The sequence below is a fragment of the Piliocolobus tephrosceles genome, chromosome 1, assembly GCF_002776525.5.
Source record: "Piliocolobus tephrosceles isolate RC106 chromosome 1, ASM277652v3, whole genome shotgun sequence".
In the NCBI taxonomy this organism is placed as follows: Eukaryota; Metazoa; Chordata; class Mammalia; order Primates; family Cercopithecidae; genus Piliocolobus; species Piliocolobus tephrosceles.
Window position 1 is genome coordinate 27,861,642 of NC_045434.1, and position 26,862 is coordinate 27,888,503.

Genomic DNA, 26,862 nt, shown 5'->3' on the forward strand with positions numbered 1-26,862 from the left:
TGGAAGAATGCTGGAGGAGACAGAGCTCCTCCCATTTCTCACAGCCACCTCCTACTCTTAAAAACACTTCCAACTGCCTCCCAGCACACAACCAAGGGAGAAAACTATTCTGTCAAGAGACGGTGCCAAAAGGCAAAAACAAAGGTAAGGTTGATTGCTGGGGAAAGCAGCTGAAAAGGAAAAGCTCAGAACTCTAGCTGGAAATTTGGCTCACATACCTAGTATGTTACTGCATAGACTGGCTTTGTTGAATGCGTCGCTTTTAAATGTTAAAGCTAGATGTAAGCAAGGTGTGCAACAAAGTCCATAAGACAACTCAGCTTTTCTCAAAGGCAAGAAGAGAGCAGGATTTTTGACTGGCTCTTTCTTCAATAGTGCTGCTTATTAAATTACCACTGCTACAATGTTTAAAGCCAACTACCTGACTACATCATAAGGATTCTCTTACCTGTTGTCCCACCCAGTTAAGTAATGTCGATTGATCAACTCCTTGACAGGAACTGATGGCAAAGAAGGTAGCTGTGATAGGAGCTGGGGTCAGTGGCCTGATTTCTCTGAAGTGCTGTGTGGATGAGGGACTTGAGCCCACTTGCTTTGAGAGAACTGAAGATATTGGAGGAGTGTGGAGGTTCAAAGTAAGTGAGATTTTCTTGGGTCTTGAACAGGTTGTGTTATTTCAGGGTGAATCACGGTTACTGATGGGCCATATTGAGAAGTTATTAAACAACTTTGATCAGATTTTATTTCTGTTTATTGACGTGGCCATAATGGAACTGAAGTCATAGGCTGGCATCTCTCCCCTGGTCAATAGTAACCCAACCCAGGTAGCTGACCCAGGCATGTAAAATATGTCTTCTTTTGGATTCAGCAATTGTCTTACAGCCCATACTTTTGTCATTCTGTAATACACTAATATTACAGAACATTTTACAAAAATAGAAGTAACAGGGATTCTTCAAGATATCACTTCTGCTTCAATTATTGAACCAAATGCTTCTTTAGAGAACATGCTCTTATCATTGCTATTTTTCTGACAAATGAACCATGTTTGTTTACTGAGCTTTATCAATGACATTCTAGTATAACTGCTGTGAAACTCTTTGTCAAATATGTTTTATTAATTAAATGTATTCTATTAATCAAACCAAATATTGACAATGCTAGCTGTATGTATTAGTCCATTCTCACGCTGCTGTGAAGAAATACTGAGACTGGGTGATTTATAAAGGAAATAGGTTTAATGGACTCACAGTTCCACATGGCTGGGGAGGAACTCAGGAAACTTACAGTCATGGCAATGGGAGAGAGAGGTGCTGAGCAAAGGGGGAAAAGCCCCTTATGAAACCATCAGATCTCATTAGAACGCACTCACTGTCATGAGAACAGCATGAGGGTAGCTGCCCCCTTGATTCAATCACCTCCCACCCGGTCCTTCCCATGACATGTGGGGATTGTGGGAACTACAATTCACGATGAGATTTGGATGGGGACACAGAGTCAACCCATATCGCTGTCCTTCACAATTTGTATAAAAATTAGAAAGTTGCGCAGACAGACAGCTATAAGGATTTATAATTATTCCTTCCCACAACCTCTCAATAGGTAGTAGCTTACCACCTTCTAACTGTGAGATCTTGAGCAAGTTATTTACATCCTGTGTTTCAGTTTACTCAATTATAAATGGATATAACAGGAAAGTGTGATTATCTCGTAGTGCTATTTTGAAGATTAAGGGAGATAATTCATATAAATAACTTAGATAAGTTTGGGACTCATAATAGAGTTCAATAAATGTTAGCTACTAACAATAACTATATATTTTATAGATGAGCAAACTGAAAGTGAGGTAGGTTAAGTGAGATGGCCAGGGCCACACAACTGGAGAAACTGGCCTTCAAACCAGGGCCTCTATGACTTCTAAACAGATAAGCCCTGACTTACAACAATTAAACAAAAAGTTTACATTCAGAACCCAAAAGCAATGACTTTAGAATTATGTAATCAGGTATCTCTGAGATATTAAAACACGTGTGTTTTAAGATATTAAAACACATATGTAAAAGCTTAAACAAAAGTTTACGTTCAAAAGTTTAATTATGTAATCAGGTATCTCTGAGATATTAAAACACTTAAGAATATTCCAGATGGGAGCAAAAGGTTTGACTACATGAAAATCAAACTCATATCAGCAGAGACCATACAAAGGGCTCTCATTGCAGGCTGATTAGTTAGGAGGATGGCAAGGTGATCCAGGACCTGCACGTGCTTTGTCAGTTCAAATTTAATCTCATGCCAACAGGGATCTTTTTTAACATTCAACATTAGACTTCTCAACTACATATGACCATAAACCACACCTAGAGGGTTTCTTTTCTTTTTAATATTTTTTTGGGACAGGGTCCTACTCTGTCGCCCAGGCTACCATTCCCAGCCACGCAGTTTCTTAAAGATATTGATTCCTTTGGTTAAACAAACCTGCCACCAAAATAATAATAATAATAATAATTGATTCGTGGGCACCATCCCAGACCTACTGAATCAAAATCTTCTGGGAGTTTTTAATAAATATCTCAAATGAATCCTGTAAGACAAGTTTGGTAATTGTTACACAAACACCTAATTTAAAAATCTGATCATTCTAGTATCTAAACACACTCAGAGTTAATGATGGAGAAGGGAGAAATGTATTCTTCTGTAAGACAGGTAGCTTTGCAAAAAGGAAAACAGCTTAAATCACATTCATTTCTTATTAAAACCTGGTCATTAACATCATTTTAGCTTTTCCTGGGATGGTGATATAATGTGGTCATTCCTGTCTTAACCAAAGATATTTTTGTCCACTCTAGGTTCACATGTAGACTTCAGTTGGGAGTTTTTTGTTTTCGTTTTTGTTTTTGAGACGGAGTCTCCCTCTGTGGCCCAGGCTGGAGTGCAGTGACTCGATCTCGGCTCACTGAACACTCCACCTCCTGGGTTCACACCATTCTCCTGTCTCAGCCTCCAAGTAGCTGGAACTACAGGCACCTGCCACCTCGCCCCGCTAATTTTTTGTAATTTTAGTAGAGACAGTGTTTCACCGTGTTAGCCAGGATGGTCTCTATCTCCTGACCTTGTGATCCTCCCACCTCAGCCTCCCAAAGTGCTGGGATTACAGGCATGAGCCACCGCGCCCAGCCGGTAGATTCTTAACCTAAACAAGAAATGTAGAAATTACAGTTGTTCCTTGGTATATGCAGGAGATTGGTTCCACAACCTCCCTCCCCCAGTATACCAAAATCCTTGCAAGCTCACATCCCACGGACTCATTGTCAGCAAAAGAGATGAGAGTTAGCTTGAATAGTCTGCCAACAATATGATTTGATGAATTCTAGGAAGGTATTTTCTTCAGTAAAATATTTCTCCAACTATTCTATTGCCATTATCTAAAATTTCAGACTAGAGATACCTTCCTATTCACTAGAAAAACTGGATTAAAACCTGAATAATTAGGCTTTACCGAATATTAAAGGTTAAGTATATAACTGTGGAACTTGTGACAGTATCACATTTCAAATTCCTCTTAAAACTATATCCAATAGAGGAATGTAAACTATTGTCTCCACTCAATGAAGTCAAAGAGTCTCCCTTCAGAGTGAAACATAAAATAAGCAAAATCTCACAGGCTGCCTGCAGGAGGGCTATGTGAGGGTTTTGGTTACCAGGTGACTGAGTTTCAGGAAGGTTGCTGGGAGCCCCACGCTCTTCCCTGGGAAACTTTGCCTCTTCACTACTCTACCATCCAGAAGCAATGTTTAAAATGGGTTATTAGTTTTTGTATTTACACAAATCCTTCTAAGATTACTTAACATATTTGGTGGTGATAAATTAACAATAAATAAGTAAATTTAAGAATCGTCCTATGCCCAACCCAGACAATACAGAATTCTTCCAAACTCTCCAGCACCTCCTAGTGGCATATATGGACCATGGGACAGGTAGGTAATCAGCATATATTTTTAGCTCTGTTTCTAGCAATTGGAAGCACTTGGCAAGCATCACCTTCTTTTCTTCCCAATACTGCTAGGAAGTACGTATTATGATTACCTTTATTTACATATTAAGAAGAAACAGTTTTCAGATAAAGAATATGCTCAGGGGAACATAGGTGGTGGGGAAAAAAATGAGGGTTTACGATTTTGGAGCTCTCACACTTAATAACCTTGCTGAAGTATTGATAGAGGAAAACATGATCATCTTTCAGTCACTAACCTTCGCTGTTTCCTTTATTGTTCCTAATACCTTGTAGTCACGTGGGAGTTACCATATATAGTTGTTTTTTTTCCTGTGGGTTTTCTTTTAATATTTGGACCTCCTCCTTTTCCAGATGTATATGTTTAGTTATTTTAATTTTCTTGTAATACTCTCTAGACATATCTCAATCCTGATTTTCTTCCTCTAAGTTCAATCTGAAATATCATTTTCTCTCTTACAATATGGTTCCCCCAAGATCCAACATTCCAAACAGATTGCCAATGAGTGTATACCCTTTACCCTGAAAGCAGCAGAAAAAAAGGTGGGAAATACCTGAGCCAGGGAGCTTAATTAGGGGTCTCTATCAGTGATCGAGGCCAGCGATCAAGGGGGACACCAGCCTAATGAAAGATGACAGAAGATAGCAATACTCTAACAGAGATGTGGTTCACAAAGTTCATTGTTCAGAAGCAGCTAGGGAGCACTTCTAAAATACGGAATCTGGGCCTTTTTTTTTTTTTTTTTTTGAGATGGAGTCTCACTCTGTCGCCCAGTCTGGAGGACACTGGTGCAATCTCTGCCCACTGCAACCTCCACTCCCCGGCTTCAAGTGACTCTCCTACCTCAGCCTCCTGAGTAGCTGGGATTACAGCCTTGTGCCACCACACATCTGGACCCATCTTCTAATGCAACTGGTCCACTGACTGGTCCACTGACTGGTCCACTGACTGGTCCACTGACTGGTCCACTGACTGGCATTTGAGAATTGCAGTTTTGCCTCTAACTGTAGGACAAGGAAGAAGAGTTTCAATCATATTCAATGAAGGTAATGGAGCACATAGATGTAAGGTCCATCTGAAAGAGTGAAATGACAGAATCACAGAATATTTTTAAAGAAAAGCATTTTATTACTTCTAACTGCTTATGATAACTACCCATGAAAGCAAAATTATTGATTGGTAAGGGTCAATATAATGATGTTTCACAAACAAAAAGTTTAATTTGTAAGTTTTTGTAATTCACATTTACAATAAGTGAATCTGTTTCTGCTTTATAAATTTGCTCCCTTGAGTAGATTAAATATTACCCTTATGATCTTCCTTAAACTCAGTTTACAACCTTTTTATTGTCATGAAGTCAAACATAAACTTCAATTCAGATCGTGATCAAAAGATCATAAATTCTAAATAAGTGCTATCTAAATCGACTTGGTTTGCTAGAGTTTTCTGACATTCTGAAAATTCTATATTAGAAGAATTCTTTATTATATGATCATTTATGTTAAAAAAATTATGGCAAATTCTATACATAAGGAAATTCAGACTATCTATATTTATGCTTAACCATATTATCCAGGCAGTACGAGTACTTAATATGAGTTAAATTTATCAGTTTTGAAAACTGTGTGTCTGTCCTCCTGATTGACAATAAACCCTCTGTCTCCACTTTCACGTCTCCAAAGTTCAAGTGCATTTTAATTCAATATAACAATAAGCTCCATAAAGATATAAACTATGTTTGTACCGTTAGCATCTTATCCCTAACTCCAAGCCCAGGCCCTGGTCAGGATAAGTATTTGATACATACTTGTCTATTAAATCAATGTTAATCATCTCTTCATAACTAGGAAAACTAGGCCAATTTTACCCAGATTTCTCTAAATACACAGACACCTACTTTAGCAAACTATATGTAGAAAGAAGCACATATAAAGACAAGGGGTTTTTTTTAGCTGCTATTTACCAATTAACCCAACAATAAAAGTTTATCACTTGGCCAGGGCGCAGTGGCTCATGCCTGTAATCCCAGCACTTTGGGAGGCTGACGGGGGCAGATCACCTGAGGTCGGGAGTTCCAGACCAGCCTGACCAACTTGGAGAAACCCTGCCTCTACTAAAAATACAAAATTAGCTGGGCGTGCTGGTGCATACCTGTAATCCAAGCTACTCAAGAGACTGAGGCAAGAGAATCACTTGAACCCAGGAGTGGGAGGTTGCAGTGAACCAAGATCATGAGACTGCACTCCAACCTAGGCAACAAGAGTGAAATCCTGTCTCAAAAAAAAAAAAAAAGAAAGAAAGAAAGAAAGGATTATCACTTGATCTTCAGAAAAAGAATCGTGAAGTCATTATTGTTTGCTGACAGACTACACAAGTAAAATAAAACCTCCCAAAGGCAAGTTTTGCCCCGGCCCTAAGATTACCGTAGGGCCTCAGACATCAAATCAGTTCTTCTCATCACTCAAAATTCCCTTAAAATTGACCTGATAGAGGAGCCAACCACATTTTTAAGCCAAATTGTTGGGTCTTTTAAAAACTAGCATTTTGGCTGTAATGTAACTGTCTTAGTTTAACTGATTCATAACTGTGGCTGGCTTAGTAAACTTAACTCTAGTGGCCAATAATAGAAAAGAGATCAATATTCTTAAGTATGTATTTTGAGCCTGGCATTCTGCTAAGTACTTTATTCACTCTCATTAAAGCCTTGGAACAATTGTTGCATGTTTAAGTTATTAGTGAGCCAGGTTTTATAGAGGAAAATGAGGAAACTGACCTATGTAACTTGCTCATGGTCACGAAGCCATTAAAGGTGGCAGAATTAGGACATCAACCCAGTCAGTCTGACTCCAGAACCCTCCTATTTATCTCTACTCTATACTACTCATAAAATTATTTGGTCTTGGGGCTGGGCGCAGTGGCTCATGCCTGTAATCCCAGCACTTTTGGGGGTCGAGGTGGGTGGATTGCTTGAGCTCAGGAGTTTAGACCTGCCTGGGCAACATAGTTAAGACCTCATCTCTACAAAAAAAATAAATAAATAAAATTAGCCCGTGTAGTGGTACATGCCTGTGGTCCAGCTACTTGGGAGGTTGAGGTGGGAAGATCACTTAAGCCCAGGAGGTTGATGCTGCTGTAAGCCATGATCATGCCACTGCATTCCAGCTTGGGCCACAGAGTGAGACCCTGTCTAAAAAAAAAAAAAAAAAAATTATCTGGTCTTGAGAAAAATAGTCTTTTTTGCTTCATAAAATATTTCCCACTTTGAGAACTTAAGAAACTCATTGTCTTGCCAATGACATTATATTCAATCATACTGAAACATCCAGAAATAGTTTACACATCAGTTTGACTTTAGTATTATGCAATTTAAAGCCAGTGTGTGAAAATAAAAACACCCTACCATTATTTGTTTATACAGAGTTCAGATCATTATATCCTTGTATATGAGACAGAAACCCCCTTGCATTCTAGTGCAAACTCTTTGGATATTAATATGTATAGTTAATAATAATGCCATACTAAATTCTAACAACCTAGAAAGTTAGCATACCTTAACCTGATTAGCTTTTACCAAATTACTTGAAATTATAACAAAGTCACCACTTAAATCTTGATTCTGGCCAGGTGCAGTGGCCCATGCCTGTAATCCCAGCACTTTGGGAGGCTGAAGTGGGCCATTTGTTTGAGTCCAGAAGTTCAAGACCAGCCTGGGCAACATGGCAAAACCCTATCTTTACTAAAAATACAAAAAATTAGCAGGGTGTGGTGGTGCATACCTGAGCCCAGGAGGTTGAGGCTGCAGTGAGCTGAGATTGTGACCTTGCACTCCAGCTTGGGCAACTAGAATGAGACCCTGTCTCAAAATAAATAAAATCTTGATTCTAGACCAGCATAAATACACTACTCATAAAAAATGTCCTAGAGTAGGCATGAGTAAACAAAATAAATGATGAATGAATGAAAAAAACAGAGAGAAGCTGGGCATAGTGGCTCACGCCTGTAATCCCAGCACTTTGGGAGGCCGAGGTAGGTAGATCACTTGAGGTAAGGAGTTCAAGACTGGCCTGGCCAAAATGGGTGTGGTAAAGAAACCAAAAGGTAAAGAAACCCTGTCTTTACCAAAAATACAAAAATGAACCAGGCACGGTGGTACCTGTAATCCCAGCACTTTGGGAGGCTGAGGTGGGCGGATCATGCGGTCAGGAGATCGAGACCATTCTGGCTAATGTGGTGAAACTCCATCTCTACTAAAAAATACGAAAAAAAAAAATTAGACATGTGTGGTGGCAGGCGCCTGTAGTCCCAGCTACTCAGGAAGCTGAGGCAGGAGAATGGCGTGAACCTGGGAGGCAAAGCTTGCAGTGAGCCGAGATCGCACCACTACACTCCAGCCTGGGTGACCGATCGAGACTCCGTCTCCAAAAAAAATAAATAAATAAGATATCAGTGCTACTCACCTTAATCACTTGACAATGATTGATTTGTGTAAAGGGATTCAAATCAAAATTTGTCAAAATGTGCAAACTCCCTTCCTCCAAAAGTACTCATTTTAGAATACTGAAATTCTGTTATGTTCTCTGCCCGGTGTCCCAGGGTTTACTGGTTTCTAAAGAGCTAGTGGCTGTATACAGCCTTCCCAAGGGGAATTTAGGAAGCAAGCTGGTTGTCACAAAGACTAACATTAAATAGGTAGAGACCCAGGATGCTAATATCTTGCAATGTGCCAAAATAATTGTCCGTGACCCCAGCCTCACCATTGCCACATTCCTCCTACCCCTCACAGTGAACGTTACAGGCAGGCAATAAACTGGTGTCATCACAGAATGATTGATGGAACACATAGACTGCGCTCATCACCTAAACATTGTCGTCACATCACAGCAACCAAAGACAATTGTATCACCCAGGGGTTAGATGTAGGAAGAGTAAAAAACAAACAAAAAAATTGAGTGCGTAATTATCACTATTTTATTTGATCCTTCAGGAGAAGGTGGAAGATGGCCAAGCAAGCATCTATCAATCTGTCATTACCAACACCAGCAAAGAAATGTCCTGTTTCAGTGACTTTCCAATGCCTGAAGATTTTCCAAACTTCCTGCATAATTCTAAACTTCTGGAATATTTCAGGATTTTTGCCAAAAAATTTGATCTGTTAAAATATATTCAGTTCCAGGTATTGTATTTTTGGGGAAATGGGTTTCTCTACATTAGTTCAGCTATTTAAATAGAAAAGTTACTCTGACAATGAAAGCGATTATGAATAAAGTATCCCATTCTAAGTTTTTGTTGAAATACAACAACCTGATATAAAACCCAAAAAGTAGTGTTATTACGCTTGATATTATAGATTATATACATTTATTGAAGAGGAAAGTCATCTATTAAAGGTTTGAATGATATTGATGTCAAAACTTTTTTTTTTTTTTTTTTTTTTCTGAGACAGAGTCTCACTCTGTTGCCCAGGCTGGAGTGCAGTGACACAATCTCGGCTCACTGTAACCTCTGCCTTCCAGGCTCAAGCGATTCTCCTGCCTCAGCCTCCGTAGTATCTGGGACTACAGGCACACATCACCATGCCTAGTTCATTTTTGTATTTTTGGTAGAGATGAGGTTTCACCATTTGGGCCAGGCTGGTCTCGAACTCCTGACCTTAAGTGATTCACCTGCCTCAGCCTCCCAAAGTGCTGGGATTACAGGTGTGAGCCACTGCACCCAGCCTCAAAAATTCATTTAAACTAATATCTGTTACCACTGAGTATGCCTAGCTTCATTTGCCTTGAAAGGACATATGCCAAAATTAAATTGCTGTTTCGTTTTCTTAGCTTCTTCATAGAAATGGGATTTCTTAGACGTGTATTAAATAAACTCCTTGCTCTCTGTCCATACTAGAAGGCTGTGGAAAGTCTTTTTACTTATCATTTTTTTCTGAATGCAATCTCTTGCAACCTAAAGATGGCCAGATCATTTTGCAATACACTTGGAATTACCTTTTCCTGTGCTTCCTCAAAAACAATCAACAAAAAACAATATTTTCATTAAGCATGCTGAATTTTTATCAATAGTCTATACTTTGAGAAGTAGCTCCTATGCTTAGAAAATAAAATATAAATCACATTTCCTGGCCAGGTGTGATGATTCATGTTTGTAATCCCAGCACTTTGGGAGGCTGAGGCAGGAGGATCACTTGAACCCAGGAGTTTGAGACCAACCTGGGCAATACGGTGAAAATCTGTCTCCAAAAAATTTTTTAAAAGATTATCCAGGCATGTTAATACCCACCTGTGGTCCCAGCTACTCGAGAGACTGAGAAGGGAGGATCACTTGAGCCTGGGAGGTCAGGGCTGCAATAAGTGGTGATTGTGCCACTGCACTCCAGCCTAGGCAACAGTGTGAGACCCTGTCTCAAAGTAAGTAACATTTCTGGATAAATAACTGTTAGTGAGGCTTATTTTTTTTAATACATTTCATTTTCTCAGTAATTCTAATACTAGGTTTATATAATATCAACTTATAATAGTAAATTTTGATGAAAATTTGTATGTATAAATTCCATTAAAACGTCTAGTTCTACCTAATGTAGTTTTTCCCCAATTCCTAGATCGAACTTGTGAATAACAGATTATGTATACCAGAAGGTTTTGTAGCTTTGTACACTTAACTATCAATCTACTTAACAAATATATTGCCCTCTTATGATATATAACTTCTATTCCATTCTTTTAAAGATCATGTTAGAGTTGCAAGGGAGTCACTTCTCTTGGCTATGGTGTTACTGCTGCTTTTGTTTCTCGGAGAGTGAGAGGGGTTGGGAAGACTAGTTTCTCTTTATTGATCTCTGAGTTGGTGCAAGTCATAGGTGTTAGGGCTCAACTCGAGAAGCAGGCAAACTGTAACAAGCCCTGTTGCTTATGATTGTCAATGTAATCTACCCAGTGCTTCTCAAACTTTAATGTGGACATGAATCACCTGGAGATCTTGTTAAAAATGCAGGTTCTAATTTAATAGGTATGGGGTAAGTTCTGAAATTCTGCACTTCTGACAAGCTCACAAGTGATACTGAAGATCCTGGTCCTCAAGTCACGTTTTGAATAGCAAGGATCTGCAGCACTTCAGTTAATATACTACTTTGAACTACAATCTGAAATCTTTCCTCTCATCTGAAAATTACCCAGATATTTAAAGCCCTTTCACAAGATTTCTACTAATATTCCATATACATTTTTAAATTGAGACAGCTTAAAAATTACCAACACAGCATTTTGAAAAATATCTGAAAATTTGAAATATATAAAAGACTAAAATACTTGCAAATGAGAAGCATGCCATTCCTCTAGCACTATCAACTTTGCTTCCACTTGACATTGTTTCTTAATCCAGCAGATATGAAACATTTATGTACAATTTTAAAAATTAACAGACCTCCAGTGAGCTACATTTAAAAAAACCAATGAACCAATAAATCCTTTTATTCAAATGAGATCACGAACTGTCTTGCTCACATGATGTACTCTGTTTTAAAAATAGTAAATGTTAAAAACTATCATTCAGTGGAATGCTGACCATGTGTCAGGCACTCTGCAAAGTGTTTTACATGAAATATCTTCTCTAATACAAAGTCCACAAAGAGGTGGCTACATAAAACGTTCCTAACATATGCCAGTTGCATGATAACTTGAATTATTGGTTTGTTTCCTTGTTCAGACTATCAAATAACAAACAGAAGTTCTTTAAAAGAAACTTATTTGGTAATAGAGCATTGTAATGAGAATGTACATGTCATGGTAAACTATGTGTGTATTCAGGGAGTTAAAGGAAGATGAAGGCTTTCAAATGGCGGAAAAATACAATTACATAATTGTTTTCAAATAATTATATAAATAATATAAAGAGCAATAACAAGGGTGATGCCAGTCAGAGATTGGACAGTTACTGAGCAGATGTTCTTATAGAAGTCATTTTTGTGTAAGATGATGATGATCTTTCTGCAAGGTGGTGGTTTTTGTAGTCTTTTTTGTTACCAGGCACACACCATGAGAACCTGCTCTCTCTGGCCTTTCCCACTTCTATTTTTCGGGTTTCTTAACATTAGTGACTCCATCTGGATTCTGACAGTTTTCATAAGAACTTGTTTTTCTTTTCTCTCTCAAGTCCTTACTCAGTATTCAACACCCTTAATAGACTGGCCCCACTGCTGAGTCAGGCCTCTTGCATGAAGCAGCAATGAGAAGGACACACTTGGCCCATGTTATCCTGGAGTAATTCTCAATGATGCCTTCTCTGTTTCTTCAAGACAACTGTCCTTAGTGTGAGAAAATGTCCAGATTTCTCATCCTCTGGCCAATGGAAGGTTGTCACTCAGAGCAACGGCAAGGAGCAGAGTGCTGTCTTTGATGCAGTTATGGTTTGCAGTGGCCACCACTTTCTACCTCATATCCCACTGAAGTCATTTCCAGGTGAGACCCGCAGGGATTCCCAGCTTTTTGGAGTAGGTTTCCAGGTACTTTATATGTAGTTTAGATTGACAGGCAGGATTCATTGCTGCAACTAGGCACAACTTGGCTCAATAAGATTGAGATAGAGCTAAAAAGATGAAAGACACCAAACAGCATCTTTGTTTCTATCGGCCTCTGAGTCTTCATCACACATAGATCTGAGCCAACTTCCTTGGAAGTCACTAAGTCCTCAGCAGAATTTTAGAGAATGCACATCAAACTGGTTCTCTGTTGGAGAGGCCCTTCTAGTCATGTGCCTGCATTGGCCTTTTTCTACCCTGTCAAACACCAAGCCTTTTCCACAGGTCCATTCTCACACACAAGGGGAGCACTCCTAGAAAGAAATGCTTCTGCAAGTTAGTGATGGGGAGAGTAGTGCAAGAATAGAACCCTGCATCCACCTGTTCTGGTCCACCCAAGTCTTTCCTCAGAGAACACACTTCTTTCCCAAGGCCCTCAGGAAAATAGGTAATATAGTGCTTCATAGGCCAGGCTTCATGTTAGAATCACCTGGGGAGCTTCTAAATCCCTGATGGCCTGGGGACCTACCCCCCCCCCAAAAAGATTCAAACACTATGGAGTAGTGTTAGAGCAATGAAAGTTTGCTCAGGTGATTTTAATAGTCAGGATTAAGACCTGCTCATCTAAAGCAATTGTTCCCAACTAGAGTCACCTGGAGGGCTTTTCAAAGCACAAATTGCTATGCCCCACCCTCCATATTTCTGATTTACTAGGTGCTATGGCTTGAATGTCCTGTCCAAAACTCATATTGAGGTTAATCCCCAATGGGGCAGTATGAAGAGATGGGGCCTTTAAGAGGTGATTGAGTCATAAGAGCTCTGCCCTCATGAATGGGTTAAGCCATTTGTGGATAAATGGGTTAATGGATTATTGGGTTATCACAGGAGTGGAATTGCTGGCTTTATAAGAAGAGGAATAGAGACCTGAGCTAGCATGTTAGCATGCTTGGCTCCCTCACCATGCAATGCCCTGTGCTGCCTTGGGACTCTTCAGAGTCCAAACCAGCAAGAAGGCTCTCAGCAGATGCAGCCGTTCAACCTTGACTTCTCAGCCTCCACAATTGTGCGCCAAAATAACTTCCTTCCACTATAAAATATTCGGTTTCAGATATTTTGTTAAAAATAGAAGACAAACTAAGACAGTAGGTCTGGCATGAGGCTGAGAATTTGCATTTCTAACACCAGGCAATGCTGATATTGCTGGCCATGTGACCACGCTTTGAGAACCAATAATCTCAAGATTCTTTCAAGCAACCCCACCATCAATGGCAAATCCTTTATAAAGTCGTATGTTTGTGGGAAGTGTAATAGTAACTAGGAAAGGACACAGAGAAGCTTGTCTGTGATTAACCACCAGCAAGTCACTGACTTATACAATATGGAAACCAACTCCTATGTTCCTGGTTTTTAGTTTTACTTTTTGTTTACTTTTGGAAAATAAGATTGCTAAATTGTTTTCTAACTATTACACAATTATAATAGCACTTCATAATGTGCTTAAGAAATATTTAAGAGTATCTGATAAGTGGTTTTTTTTTTTTTTTTGAGATGAAGTCTTACTCTATCACCTAGACTGGAGTGCAGTGGCACAATCTCGGCTCACTGCAATCTCCACAACTTCCATCTCCCAGGTTCAAGTGATTCTCCTGCCTCAGCCTCCCAAGTAGCTGGGATTACAAGTACATGACCACCCCTGGCTAATTTTTGTAGTTTTACTAGAGACAGAATTTCATCATGTTGGCCAGGCTGGTTTCAAACTCCTGACCTCAGTTGATCTGCCCACCTTGGCCTACCAAAGTGCTAGGATTACAGGCTTGAGCCACCACTCCCTGCCTAATATGCAATATTAAAGTGTCAAGCGTCATTATATAGTCCAAAATAGTATAATGGGAAGCCAGAAGACAGTATCTGGTCCTGCTGTATTCATGACCATTTGTCTCTATCAGAGCCTCCGAAATCAAAATCAACCCCTTTGGTCCTGTTGTTGTTTTTTTATTTATTTATTTATTTTTTGGTGTTGAGACAGTCTTACTCTGTCACCCAGACTGGAGTACAGTGATGCAATCAGGGGTCACTGCATTCTTTACCTCCCAAGCTCAAGCAATCTTCCCACCTCAGTCACCTGAGTAGCTGGGACCACAGGCATGCGCCACCATGCCCAGTTAATTTTTGTATTTTTTTGTAGAGACAGGGTTTCACTATGCTGCTAAGGCTAGTCTCAAACTCCTGAGCTCAATCAACCTGCCTAGGCCTCCCAAAGCACTGGGATTACAGGCCCCACCTGGTCTGGTACCTAAACTTTATGTGCTTTACTCCTATAGAGAAGAGGCAAAACAAATTGACTGCAGAAAGTAAAAGCTGACAATGCAGTTTTATTGAAATCAGCTTGACATAGTTGCTCTGGAGTTCAGACTTCTCTCTTCTTCCCCCTGAAGGTATTGAGAGGTTCAAAGGCCAATATTTCCATAGCCGCCAATACAAGCATCCAGATGGATTTGAGGGAAAACGCATCCTGGTGATTGGAATGGGAAACTCGGGCTCTGATATTGCTGTTGAGCTGAGTAAGAATGCTGCTCAGGTGCGATGCTCTCTGCTTACCATGTACCTGGAGGGGAGGAAGTGGGGATGCTATACTGGAGAACCCCAGCCATATAATCACGGCTCCAATCCTCATTAACTAGTTGGTTCGTAGCCCATTGTGGCATCATAGAAAATCTGGAAGTCAAGAAACCAGTTTATCTCCTAGCTCTGTCACTAACCAGCCATGTATCCTAGAGTGATTCATTTCACTTCTCTGGGCGATGGCTCCCCCATTTTTAAAATGGGAACTTTTGACCAGATGATTTTCCAAAAAGAGGCCTTTCATCAACATGGCTCACTGCAGCCTTGACCTCCTGGGCTCCAGCCTTCCTTTCATCTCAGCCTCCTGAGTAGCTGGGACTACAGGCATATGCCACACCACACCCAGCTAATTTTCATATATTTGTAGAGATGAGGGTCTCACCATGTTGCCCAGGCTAGACTCAAACTCCTGAACTCAAGCAATCTGCCCACCTCAGCCTCCCAAAGTGCTGGGATTATAGGCATGCACCACCATACCCAGCCAAGACACCTTGTTTCTACCTGGATATTTAATGAGAGGTTAATCTGTTCATATTCTGGAGAGTGGCTTTTAGAAATTTAGTGCATATTTGAATTATATTTGAAATATAATCTTCAGTTACCCAAATATTATGAAAAGAAAGATTAAATAGATAGTAAGTCTCTCAATTAAAATCATAGATATTTAGGTGCTTCCTGAGGCCTTCTAACCACTGTCCTCTTAGCACCTGCTCAGGAATGACACCAGCTCAGCTGCCAAAAAGTCAAACATTACACGATGCTGCTGCTGACAGTGGTGGTAAGGAATAGCAAAAAAAAATAAACTCCTTCTGCAAGGATAGACCTAGGCAAAGAAAGAAAAATTGCTAAAGGCCCTCTCCCAAAGCATCCCCTCTCAAGAAGGCCTGAACAAGATGCCCAATCCCTCTTACACTAGCTCCCTCAGTCTGGTATCTCTGGCCACCCAGGGCTTACCATGGCCCTCTGCACAACCAACAAATCATTTTCATTCTGAGTCTTACACTTTCAGGACTCTAGATATCCAGTGGCAAAAGTTATAAGCAAACATGACGCCTGCCCAGCAGGTTAATGAAGGGGTTGCAATGGGCCCTGTCAGAGTCATCCATCAGTCAGTGTTAGTCAGTGCCAGCCTGGAAACAGAGCAGGTCACTAACACCAGAAAGAGATTTACTAGACCCAGTAAGTCTTCACTTTGTGAGAATAAACCTCTGTCACTTATCACCTCAGTGTGAAGAGCAAGTGAGGGGGCAGGAACTGTGACAGCCTGGAGAGGAGCAGAGCTGGAAAGTGAGAGTACCAGCTCTAGGCTCTTTCATGCTGGGAACACCCACAAAGCCTAACAGTGTATAATGGGGCAGTATATGAGGAGCTGATGTAGCAGTCAGCCAAGTGAAGATCCATCCTAGACTACTACATGTTGTCAGACCAGTGATTTGGACTTAGATTTCTTCATTCCAAAGATATCAAATCTTAGATGGAAAGAACCAGTTCCTTGTATGGGTCTTGCCCTACAGAAAGCCTTATGGTGCCAGATTCAGTATTAAGTAACTACCTTGGCTCTATCTGCATGCATTACAGCTCCTTAAATAATCTTTTGCACAGAGTGCAAAAGACTTTGTTGCCATCTTCCTCTATCAGTGTAAATGCCACTAGGTGCCCCCTTTTTAGGAGGTACTTCACTTTGAGGTCAATCATCTTTAAAACAGAGTCTCAATAAATTCTGGGGCTATGCATGTGATACATCACCTACATAGTAGATTCCTCCTAAATATGTTATAATCGTACATTTCCAGGATTATAATCATTCATCTGCACTAATCTCTTCAATATTTATTAGAGTAACAATATAAATCTATAACTATCGTGAAACCTTTTACACAGAGTAATACACTCTCAAGCCTTCTGTGAAAAGACTAACCAGAGACTTTACAGGAGCTGTATTTGCTAGGAACAGAACTAGATGCATCTGCATAACTTGAAATTATCACCTGAACTCACCAAAATTCTGAGTGCGCACTGCTCTGTTAAAAGAAATTCACCTTTATAAGGATACAGCACTCTCTACCACAATCCAAAAGCACCACTCAAGATCATATGGGATAGTGCTGCGTCATTGTATTAATCCATTCTCACGCTGCTATGAAGACATACCCAAGACTGGGTAATTTATAAAGAAAAGAGACTTAATTGACTCACAGTTTGGCATGGCTGGGGAAGCCTCAGGAAACTAACAATCACGGTGGAGCACACCTCTTTACGAAGGTGGCAGGAACCAGAATGAGAGCGAAGGGGGAACCCCTTATAAAACCATGAGATCTCGTGAGAACTTACTCCCTATTAGGAGAACAGCATGGCGGAAACCTCGCCGGTGATTGAATTACCTCCACCTGGTCCCGCCCTTTACAGGTGGAGATTATTACAATTCAAGGTGAGATTTGGGTGGGGGCACACAGGCAAACCATATCAGTCATTTACATACTTCTGACCAAAAAACCAAATCTCTGGCCTTTGACCTAAAGCATGCGTCTCAGATAAAGCAGACTGAGCCTAAATCCTCATGTTTCTCTCGCTGTTGCAGCTGGTGTCACTAAGGCAGGTTAGACTCCCCTGCTGTAGGGAGGGTCACAACAGAAAAAGAGTGAATCAAACAGGCAGAGCATTCCACTTGATCCTGAGGAAGAAGAGGGGACAGTAAGTAACGGAAAGAGACACTAATGGAAATATTTTTGTATCTAATATCTAATCAAAGTATTGCCAAGTCAGCCTAAGGGCAACGGCAGGAGAAATTCAGAACATAGGTATATACCACACACAGACCAGCAATACAGCAATGCTTGGTGTAGGTGCTACTTCACAAGCTAGGAATTTAAGGCCCATCCCCACAAAATTTGTCTCCAAATTCTGGTTCACTCCAGACATAAGGCACTGTATGAAACTCCTCTGGGCCGGGCGCGGTGGCTCAAGCCTGTAATCCCAGCACTTTGGGAGGCCGAGACGATGAGGTCTAGGAGATCGAGACCATCCTGGCTAACACGGTGAAACCCCATCTCTACTAAAAAAATACAAAAAACTAGCCGGGCGTGGTGGCAGGTGCCTGTAGTCCCAGCTACGCGGGAGGCTGAGGCAGGAGAATGGCGTGAACCCGGGAGGCGGAGCTTGCTGTGATCTGAGATCCGGCCACTGCACTCCAGCCTGGGTGACAGAGCGAGACTCCGTCTCAAAAAAAAAAAAAAGAAACTCCTCTCTTCCAGCCTAACTTTACAAAATAACAGCTAGCAGTACTTATCACTTGCCAGGCAATATTTCAAGTACTTTATATATACCACCTCATTTAATCTACACAAGAATGCCATGAGGTAGGCATTCTTTTTATACCCCCATTTTACAGAGGGAGAAACTGAGGCACAGAGATTGAAATCATTCACCTATCGCAACACAGATTGAAATAGTTCACCCACAGTAGTGTGATTTGGATTCAAACCCAAGCAGCCTGTATCCAATTCTCTAAAGTAAATTGGTTACCTTGCAAGTGAATCTTATGTGTTTATCAAGTATAGCCTTAAACAAAACTCACTGGATGGTATGTGAAAATTTAAGAAGCGGTTCAAATATGCATTTGGACAATGGGGGAGTAACAGTAAACACAGCAAAATATACATTTGAAAAGAGATTAAATGTACATTTTGGAAACGAGAAATCTTAGTAAACAAGGTAAATAATACATCTGAAAGAGGATTCAGATGTGCACTTTAAGAGACAGAGAATCACAGTGTAAGTTCAAAGTTTTTAACTTTTAAAATACATATCAGGCACTATGGCTTATGCCTGTAATCCCAGCACTTTGGGAGGCTGAGGCAGGAGGATTGCTTAAGCCCAGAAATTTGAGACTGACCTGGGCAACATAGTGAGACCGTCTCTACAAAAATACTGTTTGAATTAGCTTGATGTGGTGGTCATGTTTGATGGTGAGGTGGGAGGATCACTTGAGCCTAGGAGGTCAAGACTGCAATGAGCCATGACTTCACAACTGCAGTCCAGCCTGAGTGACAGAGCAAGACCCTGTCACACACACACAAAATAATAAAGTCTTTTAAGTATGGAAGGAAGATTATTTCCCTTGTTATTCTCCATCCAGAGATATGCAGATGCATACACTTATACTTGTGTAGTCACTAGGCTATAATCACACGTTTCCAAGGATTATAATCATTCTACCTGCACTATAGAAGAAACTTAGGTGGGTGGAAAACATGAGAGGAGGGAAGAACTTTCTCTTAAGGAGCAGCAAACCACAACTGTAAACATGGGAAAGTCTTGTGGATTTCATCATCAGAATTAGCCCAAAGACTTTCTCATGTCTGCATGAAGTTCTCAAGACTTTTTACAGTCTTCCTATATCTGTGTAAATACCATGGGGTACCCCTGTTTAGGAGGTACTTTACGTTGAGGTCAATCATCTTTAAACCAGAATCTCTGTAAATTCTGGGGCTACACATGTGATACATTACCTTCGTAGTAGATTCCTCCTAAATGGGAAAATGCCCTAATTTAAACTGCATTTCTTTTTGCTTGCCAGGTTTTTATCAGCACCAGGCATGGCACCTGGGTCATGAGTCGTGTCTCTGAAGATGGTTATCCTTGGGACTCCGTGTTCCACACCCGGTTTCGTTCTATGCTCCGCAATGTACTGCCACGAACAGTTGTAAAATGGATGATAGAACAACAGATGAATCGGTGGTTCAACCATGAAAATTATGGCCTTGAGCCTCAAAACAAGTAGAGTTATTTTGCTTTAATGGTATACTCGTTGGTGAGCAAAGTTGTCTGAAGGTGTCTCCCTTAACAAAGATTCAAATTGCTAATGCGGTATTTCAAACTACAATCTAACAATATGAGTACCTTATAGGTCCTGGAGTTTGGATTCTAAATTTGTTCTGTATACCTTTAAAAAACACTTAAGAAGATGAAACAAAAGTGTTACAAGCTGCTCCAGAAAGCAAAACTAGGGGAGAACTTTCTAATGCCCAGAGTTATCTAACATTGGAGAAAACTCTTTCAAGAGACTATGACCTGCCTTTCAGAGGGGTGTGGTGGGAAACACGTAATTCTCCATCTAATAATTTATGCTTTGCTAACCCTATACCATGAAGGTTCTTCCCATGGGCAACCTTGGAAACACATTCCTTTTTCTTTGCTAAAAGACAAATCTCTGTCGATGTCAGTTATACGTCAGTGATTTAAGCACAAGCAAATGTTATGAATGGTTCTTTTGCTTTAGTTGTTACAGGTTTCTTCCCTTAAAAAACAGAAGAGCTTTAGAATCTTTTAACAAATGCCTGCCATGTAGCTACTGTATTCTAAGATCTGACATAAGTGCCATGTATTGTCTATTAAAAAAAGAAAAAGAAAATGTTCTCAAATCTACAAAAAAAATAAGCAGACTTTGCATCAACATCCATGTTATTACTAACAGAGACTCCATGGATATTTGGGATTAACAAATATCACCAAACCTAATTTTATATATTAATTTTCGCATTAATCCCTTCATAGGTTTCAAAATTAGTGGAAATTTAGCAAATTTTTTCTTTCTTACTTACGATCAAATAGGAGTTAAATAAAACAGCAAAATAATAAAAGCTAGATAGCATGACAAAGGTTAAAAACAGAAATGGTATAATAACCACCATAATACTCAGGGATTTTGTCTAAGCCCTAGGGGATGCTTCCTTCTTTAAAATCTCTTTCACTCACGTCGCCTACATGTTTTCCCTTATTTATTGATGGGAGGTATTCGTGACATGAGAATTAAATCAGAAAATAAGGACTGGCACAGTTAAGTTAGAGTTTTACAGATATTTGAAAAGCCGTTTTATTTTCAGAGCCATACCCCAAAAATGTCAAGAGGGTTCAAGATTCCTCAGGAAATGATCCTTCAGAATGTTTTTCTTCTGTATGTCTCAGATACATTATGAAGGAACCTGTACTAAATGATGATGTCCCAAGTCGTCTACTCTGTGGAGCCATTAAGGTGAAATCTACAGTGAAAGAGCTCACAGAAACTTCTGCCATTTTTGAGGATGGAACAGTGGAGGAGAACATTGATGTCATCATTTTTGCAACAGGATATCGTTTTTCTTTTCCCTTCCTTGAAGATTCACTTGTTAAAGTAGAGAATAATATGGTCTCACTGTATAAGTACATATTCCCCGCTCACCTGGAGAAGTCAACCTTCGCATGCATTGGTCTCATCCAGCCCCTAGGTTCCATTTTCCCAACTGCTGAACTTCAAGCTCGTTGGGTGACAAGAGTTTTCAAAGGTAAGTGTATGGGCAGGGGAGTGGCTAAGTGTTTCAGATCTGGTGAAGTTTATCAATAATGATAAGAATGTTGCCTGAGATAAAAAGGTTGCCAAGAAAAAGTTTGACAACCTTGGCTGCTCTCACAAGATTAGCTTTCTGAAAAGTTACTGGAGAATTCAAAGAATAACAAATACAGGAATCTGGTAATAATAAATACCTGCAATCATCCCTTTAAACTATTAGACTGTCAAGAGAATTTCAACTGTCATAAAGCTAAGTGCATGTTAACTTTTCTTTGAATCATGAGAGATAAGTTTAAGAAAAGCATCTGTGTCTCCTGGTTTTACCTATGTGGTGTTTAAAACGTCCTCAGCATATGTGCAAATCAATTTAACTCTTAATACCTGAGTAGCTCAACTTCATAAATCCCTACAAGTTATAAAATTATTAAAAGGTTTATTTCTGAGTGCCTGTGTAGCACTTCATACTCCTCAGAACAGTGTTATCTCCCTGCCTCCAGGGTTCAATTCTGTTCAGCTAGGTATTACTGAATACCTAGCCCTGTGCTGTGAACTGGTGGGACTGAGAGAAATTTAAACAGACCATTTCAACATAATATGACAAATGCTTTGATTGAGTAATATATGGAGTGCTCAGGGAAGGAGAGAAAGGGCACTTATCACGGTAGAAAAAGGAGAGGGCACATGATAAAGGAAAACGTCCTGGATAACTGCATTTCTCAGGGGCAGAAAAGGGGATTGCCTGAACAAAAGCATAGCGGCAATGATGCATATGGAAAGGTACATTATATTTGACATTCCTAGAGCATGACATATGAGGCAGAGAGAGAAAAGAGATTACTTTTGGAGAAGGAGACAGGACACAGGAATTTTGTAAGACATGCTATGGTGCTTAGATTATAAATTATAGATCAGTTCTTCCCAAATATGGCTACACATGAAAATCATCTGATGGATCCTTACGGACCCTGATTAAGTAAGACTGGCCAAGGGACCTGGAATATGCATTTTAGAAAGTTCTTCAGCCCGGGGCACCAGTGGAGGGTTATAAGCAAGGAACAGGCATTAGCAGATTAACACTTTGGATAGATTGTTTCAGCAGTAGTGTGGAATATAGATTTGAAAGTGGGAAAGACTACAGCCTCACAGATGAAAGAGAAAGTTACGGAAGTAACCTATGCTAAAATATGATGCATCCTGGGCCAGGGCAGAGATACAAAGTGGAAAGGAAGCCATAAGTGTGAGAAAGCATTAAGGGAAAAATCAGCAGGACATTATGATTGATTCAGTGTGGGAAAGTCAGAGAAATAGAGAGGAATCAAGGAGGGCTTACAGATCTCTGGCATTGGAAACCAGGTAAACAGTAGTGCTGTAAATAAAAGGGGGTGTGCAGAAAATGATGCAAGTCTGGACAGGAGGGCTTCGGTGAGGAACTTAGGCCTGGACTGCTTGAGTATGAGATGTCTGATGACTCTAGGCAAGGGGACTTGACCATATTTCAACACATTCAAAGCTCAGGGTACATTTGTGGGCAGGCAATGTAATCATGAGCACACAATAATAACTCCTGCATCGATCTTTCCCTATCTCTACTGCCCGACTCTCATCTCTCACCAGGTTTATTTCAACAGCCTCTTTACCGGTCTCCCCATGGGCTTGCGTCCCTGGAGTCCATTTTCCTAAATTCAGCAGCCAGACAGATCTTTCCAAAAAATAAATCTGATCTTCTCACTTCATGCAGAAAACTTCCACAGCCTCGTGTCACCTTTAGGATAGAGGCCAAACTGCTAGTCATGGCTGCCAGGTTCCCAGACATGCTTCCCTTTTCCAACCTCTTCTCTTGGCCCTCTCCATCTTGTAGTCCATGCTGTAGACTGTGCTCCCTGGACAGCGTCACATGGAGTGCTTTGGGAGTGGCACCCCATGAAGTTCAACAGCACAGAAGTCCTGACTGGTATGACATGGTTCAATGGCCAGAGTTTAATTTTAAGAATCAACAACTAGTAGAGTAATGATATTGACTCAAACTTACTATTCAAACCAACCTTTTATTCCTTAGGCTTGTGTAGCCTGCCCTCAGAGAGAACTATGATGATGGACATTATCAAAAGGAATGAAAAAAGAATTGACCTGTAAGAATATTTTTTAATTCTTTACATGAAGCAGTGTTTCTCGAAGTACAGTGATCTAGCTACTTACAAGAACCGCCTAACTGCCTGATAAAATGCAAATTTCTGGGCTAGAGCCCAGATGATTGAATCAGAAACTCTGTGTGTGAGGCTAAAAATTGCATTTTTATCTTTTTCCTAAGCGATTCTTATACATACTAGGTTAAGAACCAAATAGGTTAAAGATAAGAATTGTACCAAATCAGAGCACTTCTCCTTGGCTTAATTTCATTTCAGTTCTATATGATGCCCATGTCAGATTCCATAACTTCTCAAGCCACCTACATTCTGTGGTTAGAGAGGGAATGGGATGAGACAGTGGTGGTGATAGTAGCTTGAATAGCTGTGAAAAGTTAGCTGGAGAATCCCCATCAAAATAAATTAGGAAGGGGTTGGTATGAAGGTTCAAGGATTTGTACTTTGTGATGAGGTAAAATGAGGTTCAACAGTGATTGAGTACCCTTGGAAAGTTGATTTGGGGTTTACATCAGGTGTAGGGAGTTTTCTCTTGTTCAAATTCAATGTTACCTAACATTGATTATCTACTATATGTCATCCAGACTGCCAGGTACTTTAGTAATTTAACAAGCAAATATTAAGCATCTCCTCTGAGCAAGACACCAAGCTATGCTTTCATACGCATTATCTCGTGAATCCCTGCCACCATCCTGACTAGTATGTACTTGCCTGGAGATTTGCCACTGCCTAAAAAATGCCAAACAATGGTGATCATCTTGTCACATTTCTAGAGCATCCATGAATTCATGGCTCTTTGAGGGCCTATTCTCAATCCGAGATATGAGCCTCCTGGAACAATAAACTCATACTTTCCACCAGAGATTCATTCAAAACTCATTCATGTATTCACTCATTCCTTCATTCCTTTAGCAGTTTTGAATGCCTAATATTCTGGAAAACTGAGAACATTTTGTGAATATTCCCTTTTTACTTTCTTCACTAAGGTTTGGAGAAAGCCAGAGCCAGACGTTGCAGACCAATTATGTTGACTACTTGGATGAGCTCGCCTTAGAGATAGGTGCGAAGCCAGATTTCTGCTCTCTCTTGTTCAAAGATCCTAAACTGGCTGTGAGACTGTATTTCGGACCCTGCAACTCCTATCAGTATCGCCTAGCTGGGCCTGGGCAATGGGAAGGAGCCAGGAGTGCCATCTTCACCCAGAAACAAAGGATACTGAAGCCACTAAAGACTCGGGTCCTGAAGGATTCATCTAATTTCCCAGTTTCCTTTCTGTTGAAAATCCTGGGCCTTCTTGCTATTGTTGTGGCCTTTTTCTGCCAACTTCAATGGTCCTAGTCAGCATAACACTTTGGGCTTTATTATCTTCAGTCACTACCTCCTAAAGAAAAAAAAAAAAAAAACTGGAAAAAAAATATTAAATTCCTGTTCTAATAATATATTTTAGAGTTAGGTAGTACAGGTGAGGGGGAAATTGTAGAGAATTAGCAGAACTGGATCTATGTACAAAACCAAATTGTGTCGTGCAATTTTGCCATTCCACGCTTCCCTCAGTTCACAAAAGTTACCAAAAAGTAAAATAAAATAAGACTGGCTCAGGTAAATAGTGCTGCCAGCCCTGACACACGGGAGTTGTATGGAAAAATAGTAGAATTACACAGCATGAAAAGCAGCCCATGGTTTAAATTATTAGACAATTTAAATTGTGGGTAAATATTTCAAACTCCCGAACAATGTTTTTGATGGTCTTCTATCCACCCTACTTGGTAACAAAGTTCTCAGATGTTAGGTCATGTTTCTTCTGCTCAGTCGGGGATCACTCAAACTACTAGAGAAAAAAGTGAGAGGATAGATTTAGAAAACATCAGTAATTGCTCAGATGAACTTTTAGGACCTCATATTTAGAGCTAAGCAAATAGCCACATTTCCTATATTTTGACAGAAATACTGCTGGAAAAATTAAAATGTCATGATAGCTACCTAACAGATATAAATGTTTAATGCTTATCATAGGCCAGACATTATGCTATGTGCGCATCATATGTATTATTTCACTTAATTCTCACAACAATTCTGTGAGATGGTTACAGCTATTATAGTCATTTCACAGATGATGAAACTAAGATTCAGAGCAGCTGATATTGTGAGGCAGCTGGAATTGGAACCCAGGTTTGTTGAACTCTAGAACTAAAGATCATAATGTTGTCTTATAATATATTTATTTACAAAACACTTCATTATTTATAAAGAATTTATTAACAGTTTATCTTATCTATACTCATATATCTGTTACTTTGGGAGGCCCTTTACATAGAAAACAGCATTCTTTTTGCCAAATATGACCAAATTACTTTTCTTTATAATTTTTGATTTGTATTTCAGCTAGATCTAAAAAACATCTGAAGGAATTTGCAATGAAAGATACCTATGCAATAACATTTAGGATAATCTTTGACATTTTGGAAAAATAAGAATTGAGGGAAAAAAAGTGTATCTCCCAAGTAGATGCAAAGCATTGTATTGATTGACACTTGTATCTAACTCCAGTCTTACAGATAACCAAGGCCAAAAGCTAAATAAACAATATGTAACCTCTAACATTTGGTAAAAGGAAGTATACTGGTCTGTTAGGAGAGACAAACATTTTTTTTAGAATTGAAGTATAAAACAAACAAAAGCAATTCAATGTCAATAGACATTGAGCAACGTAATAGACGAACATCTCCTAATGGAACATTTGTTACAGCTGCTCCTTCCATGAACTGTGCTTTGTAAACTGAGCTCTGTCGTGAGTCCAAACCAAACCCTTCCAAGAGAGAACAAAGGTCAGAGATGTTGAAGATTTCAACAAATTTCTCCTCTTATTTCTACCAAGCCTTTGTGAACATTGTTCTTCATTTTGGCCTGGATTTCTCCCTCAGGGACCTAGAACAATGGAATGTCAGTCTCTGTAGTTAAAAGTTTTTCTTTAAAATTCAATTAAGTTATACCAGGATTTACAGGCAAGATTTTTTTTCTTCATTGCTCCCATAAGCAAATTTGTTTTAAAATAATTGTAAATGAGGTATATACTTAGTTCTTGGTTAAAAAATATATTGCATTGTTAAGTATTAAAGATTTTTTGTAAGCCATTGTATTAATAATACTAATAAAATTTATCAAGCCTTTATAGCAAGGGTCAGTGAATTACTACTGCCTGTGGGCCAAATCTAGCTCACTATCTGTTTTGGTAAATGAATTTTTATAATAGTA

The 26,862-nt window shown here is 39.7% G+C and overlaps 1 protein-coding gene across 2 annotated transcripts; it reads left to right on the plus strand.

Moving 5' to 3' along the window:
• On the plus strand, positions 1-26,862 carry FMO2 (flavin containing dimethylaniline monoxygenase 2). 2 transcript variants are annotated; one of them, XM_023207024.1, is made up of 9 exons: positions 1-144; positions 498-635; positions 8,995-9,183; positions 12,301-12,463; positions 14,958-15,100; positions 19,721-19,920; positions 21,109-21,464; positions 23,526-23,598; positions 24,597-26,862. In XM_023207024.1, the coding sequence occupies exons 2-9, from the start codon at positions 504-506 to the stop codon at positions 24,946-24,948; spliced, it is 1,608 nt and encodes a 535-aa protein (XP_023062792.1). In that variant the 5' UTR covers positions 1-144; positions 498-503; the 3' UTR covers positions 24,949-26,862. The 2 variants fall into 2 exon arrangements, with proteins under 2 accessions (XP_023062792.1, XP_023062793.1); XM_023207025.1 differs by lacking the exons at positions 498-635; positions 14,958-15,100 and having other exon boundaries at positions 86-144; positions 24,597-24,996.

Bases quoted from the DNA above. Each gene is read 5' to 3' on its own strand.
- FMO2 (XM_023207024.1), top strand. From the start codon at position 504: ATGGCAAAGAAGGTAGCTGTGATAGGAGCTGGGGTCAGTGGCCTGATT. The intron at 636-8,994 runs GTAAGTGAGATT...TTGATCCTTCAG, and splicing joins GAGGAGTGTGGAGGTTCAAA to GAGAAGGTGGAAGATGGCCA. The intron at 15,101-19,720 runs GTGCGATGCTCT...TTTGCTTGCCAG, and splicing joins TGAGTAAGAATGCTGCTCAG to GTTTTTATCAGCACCAGGCA.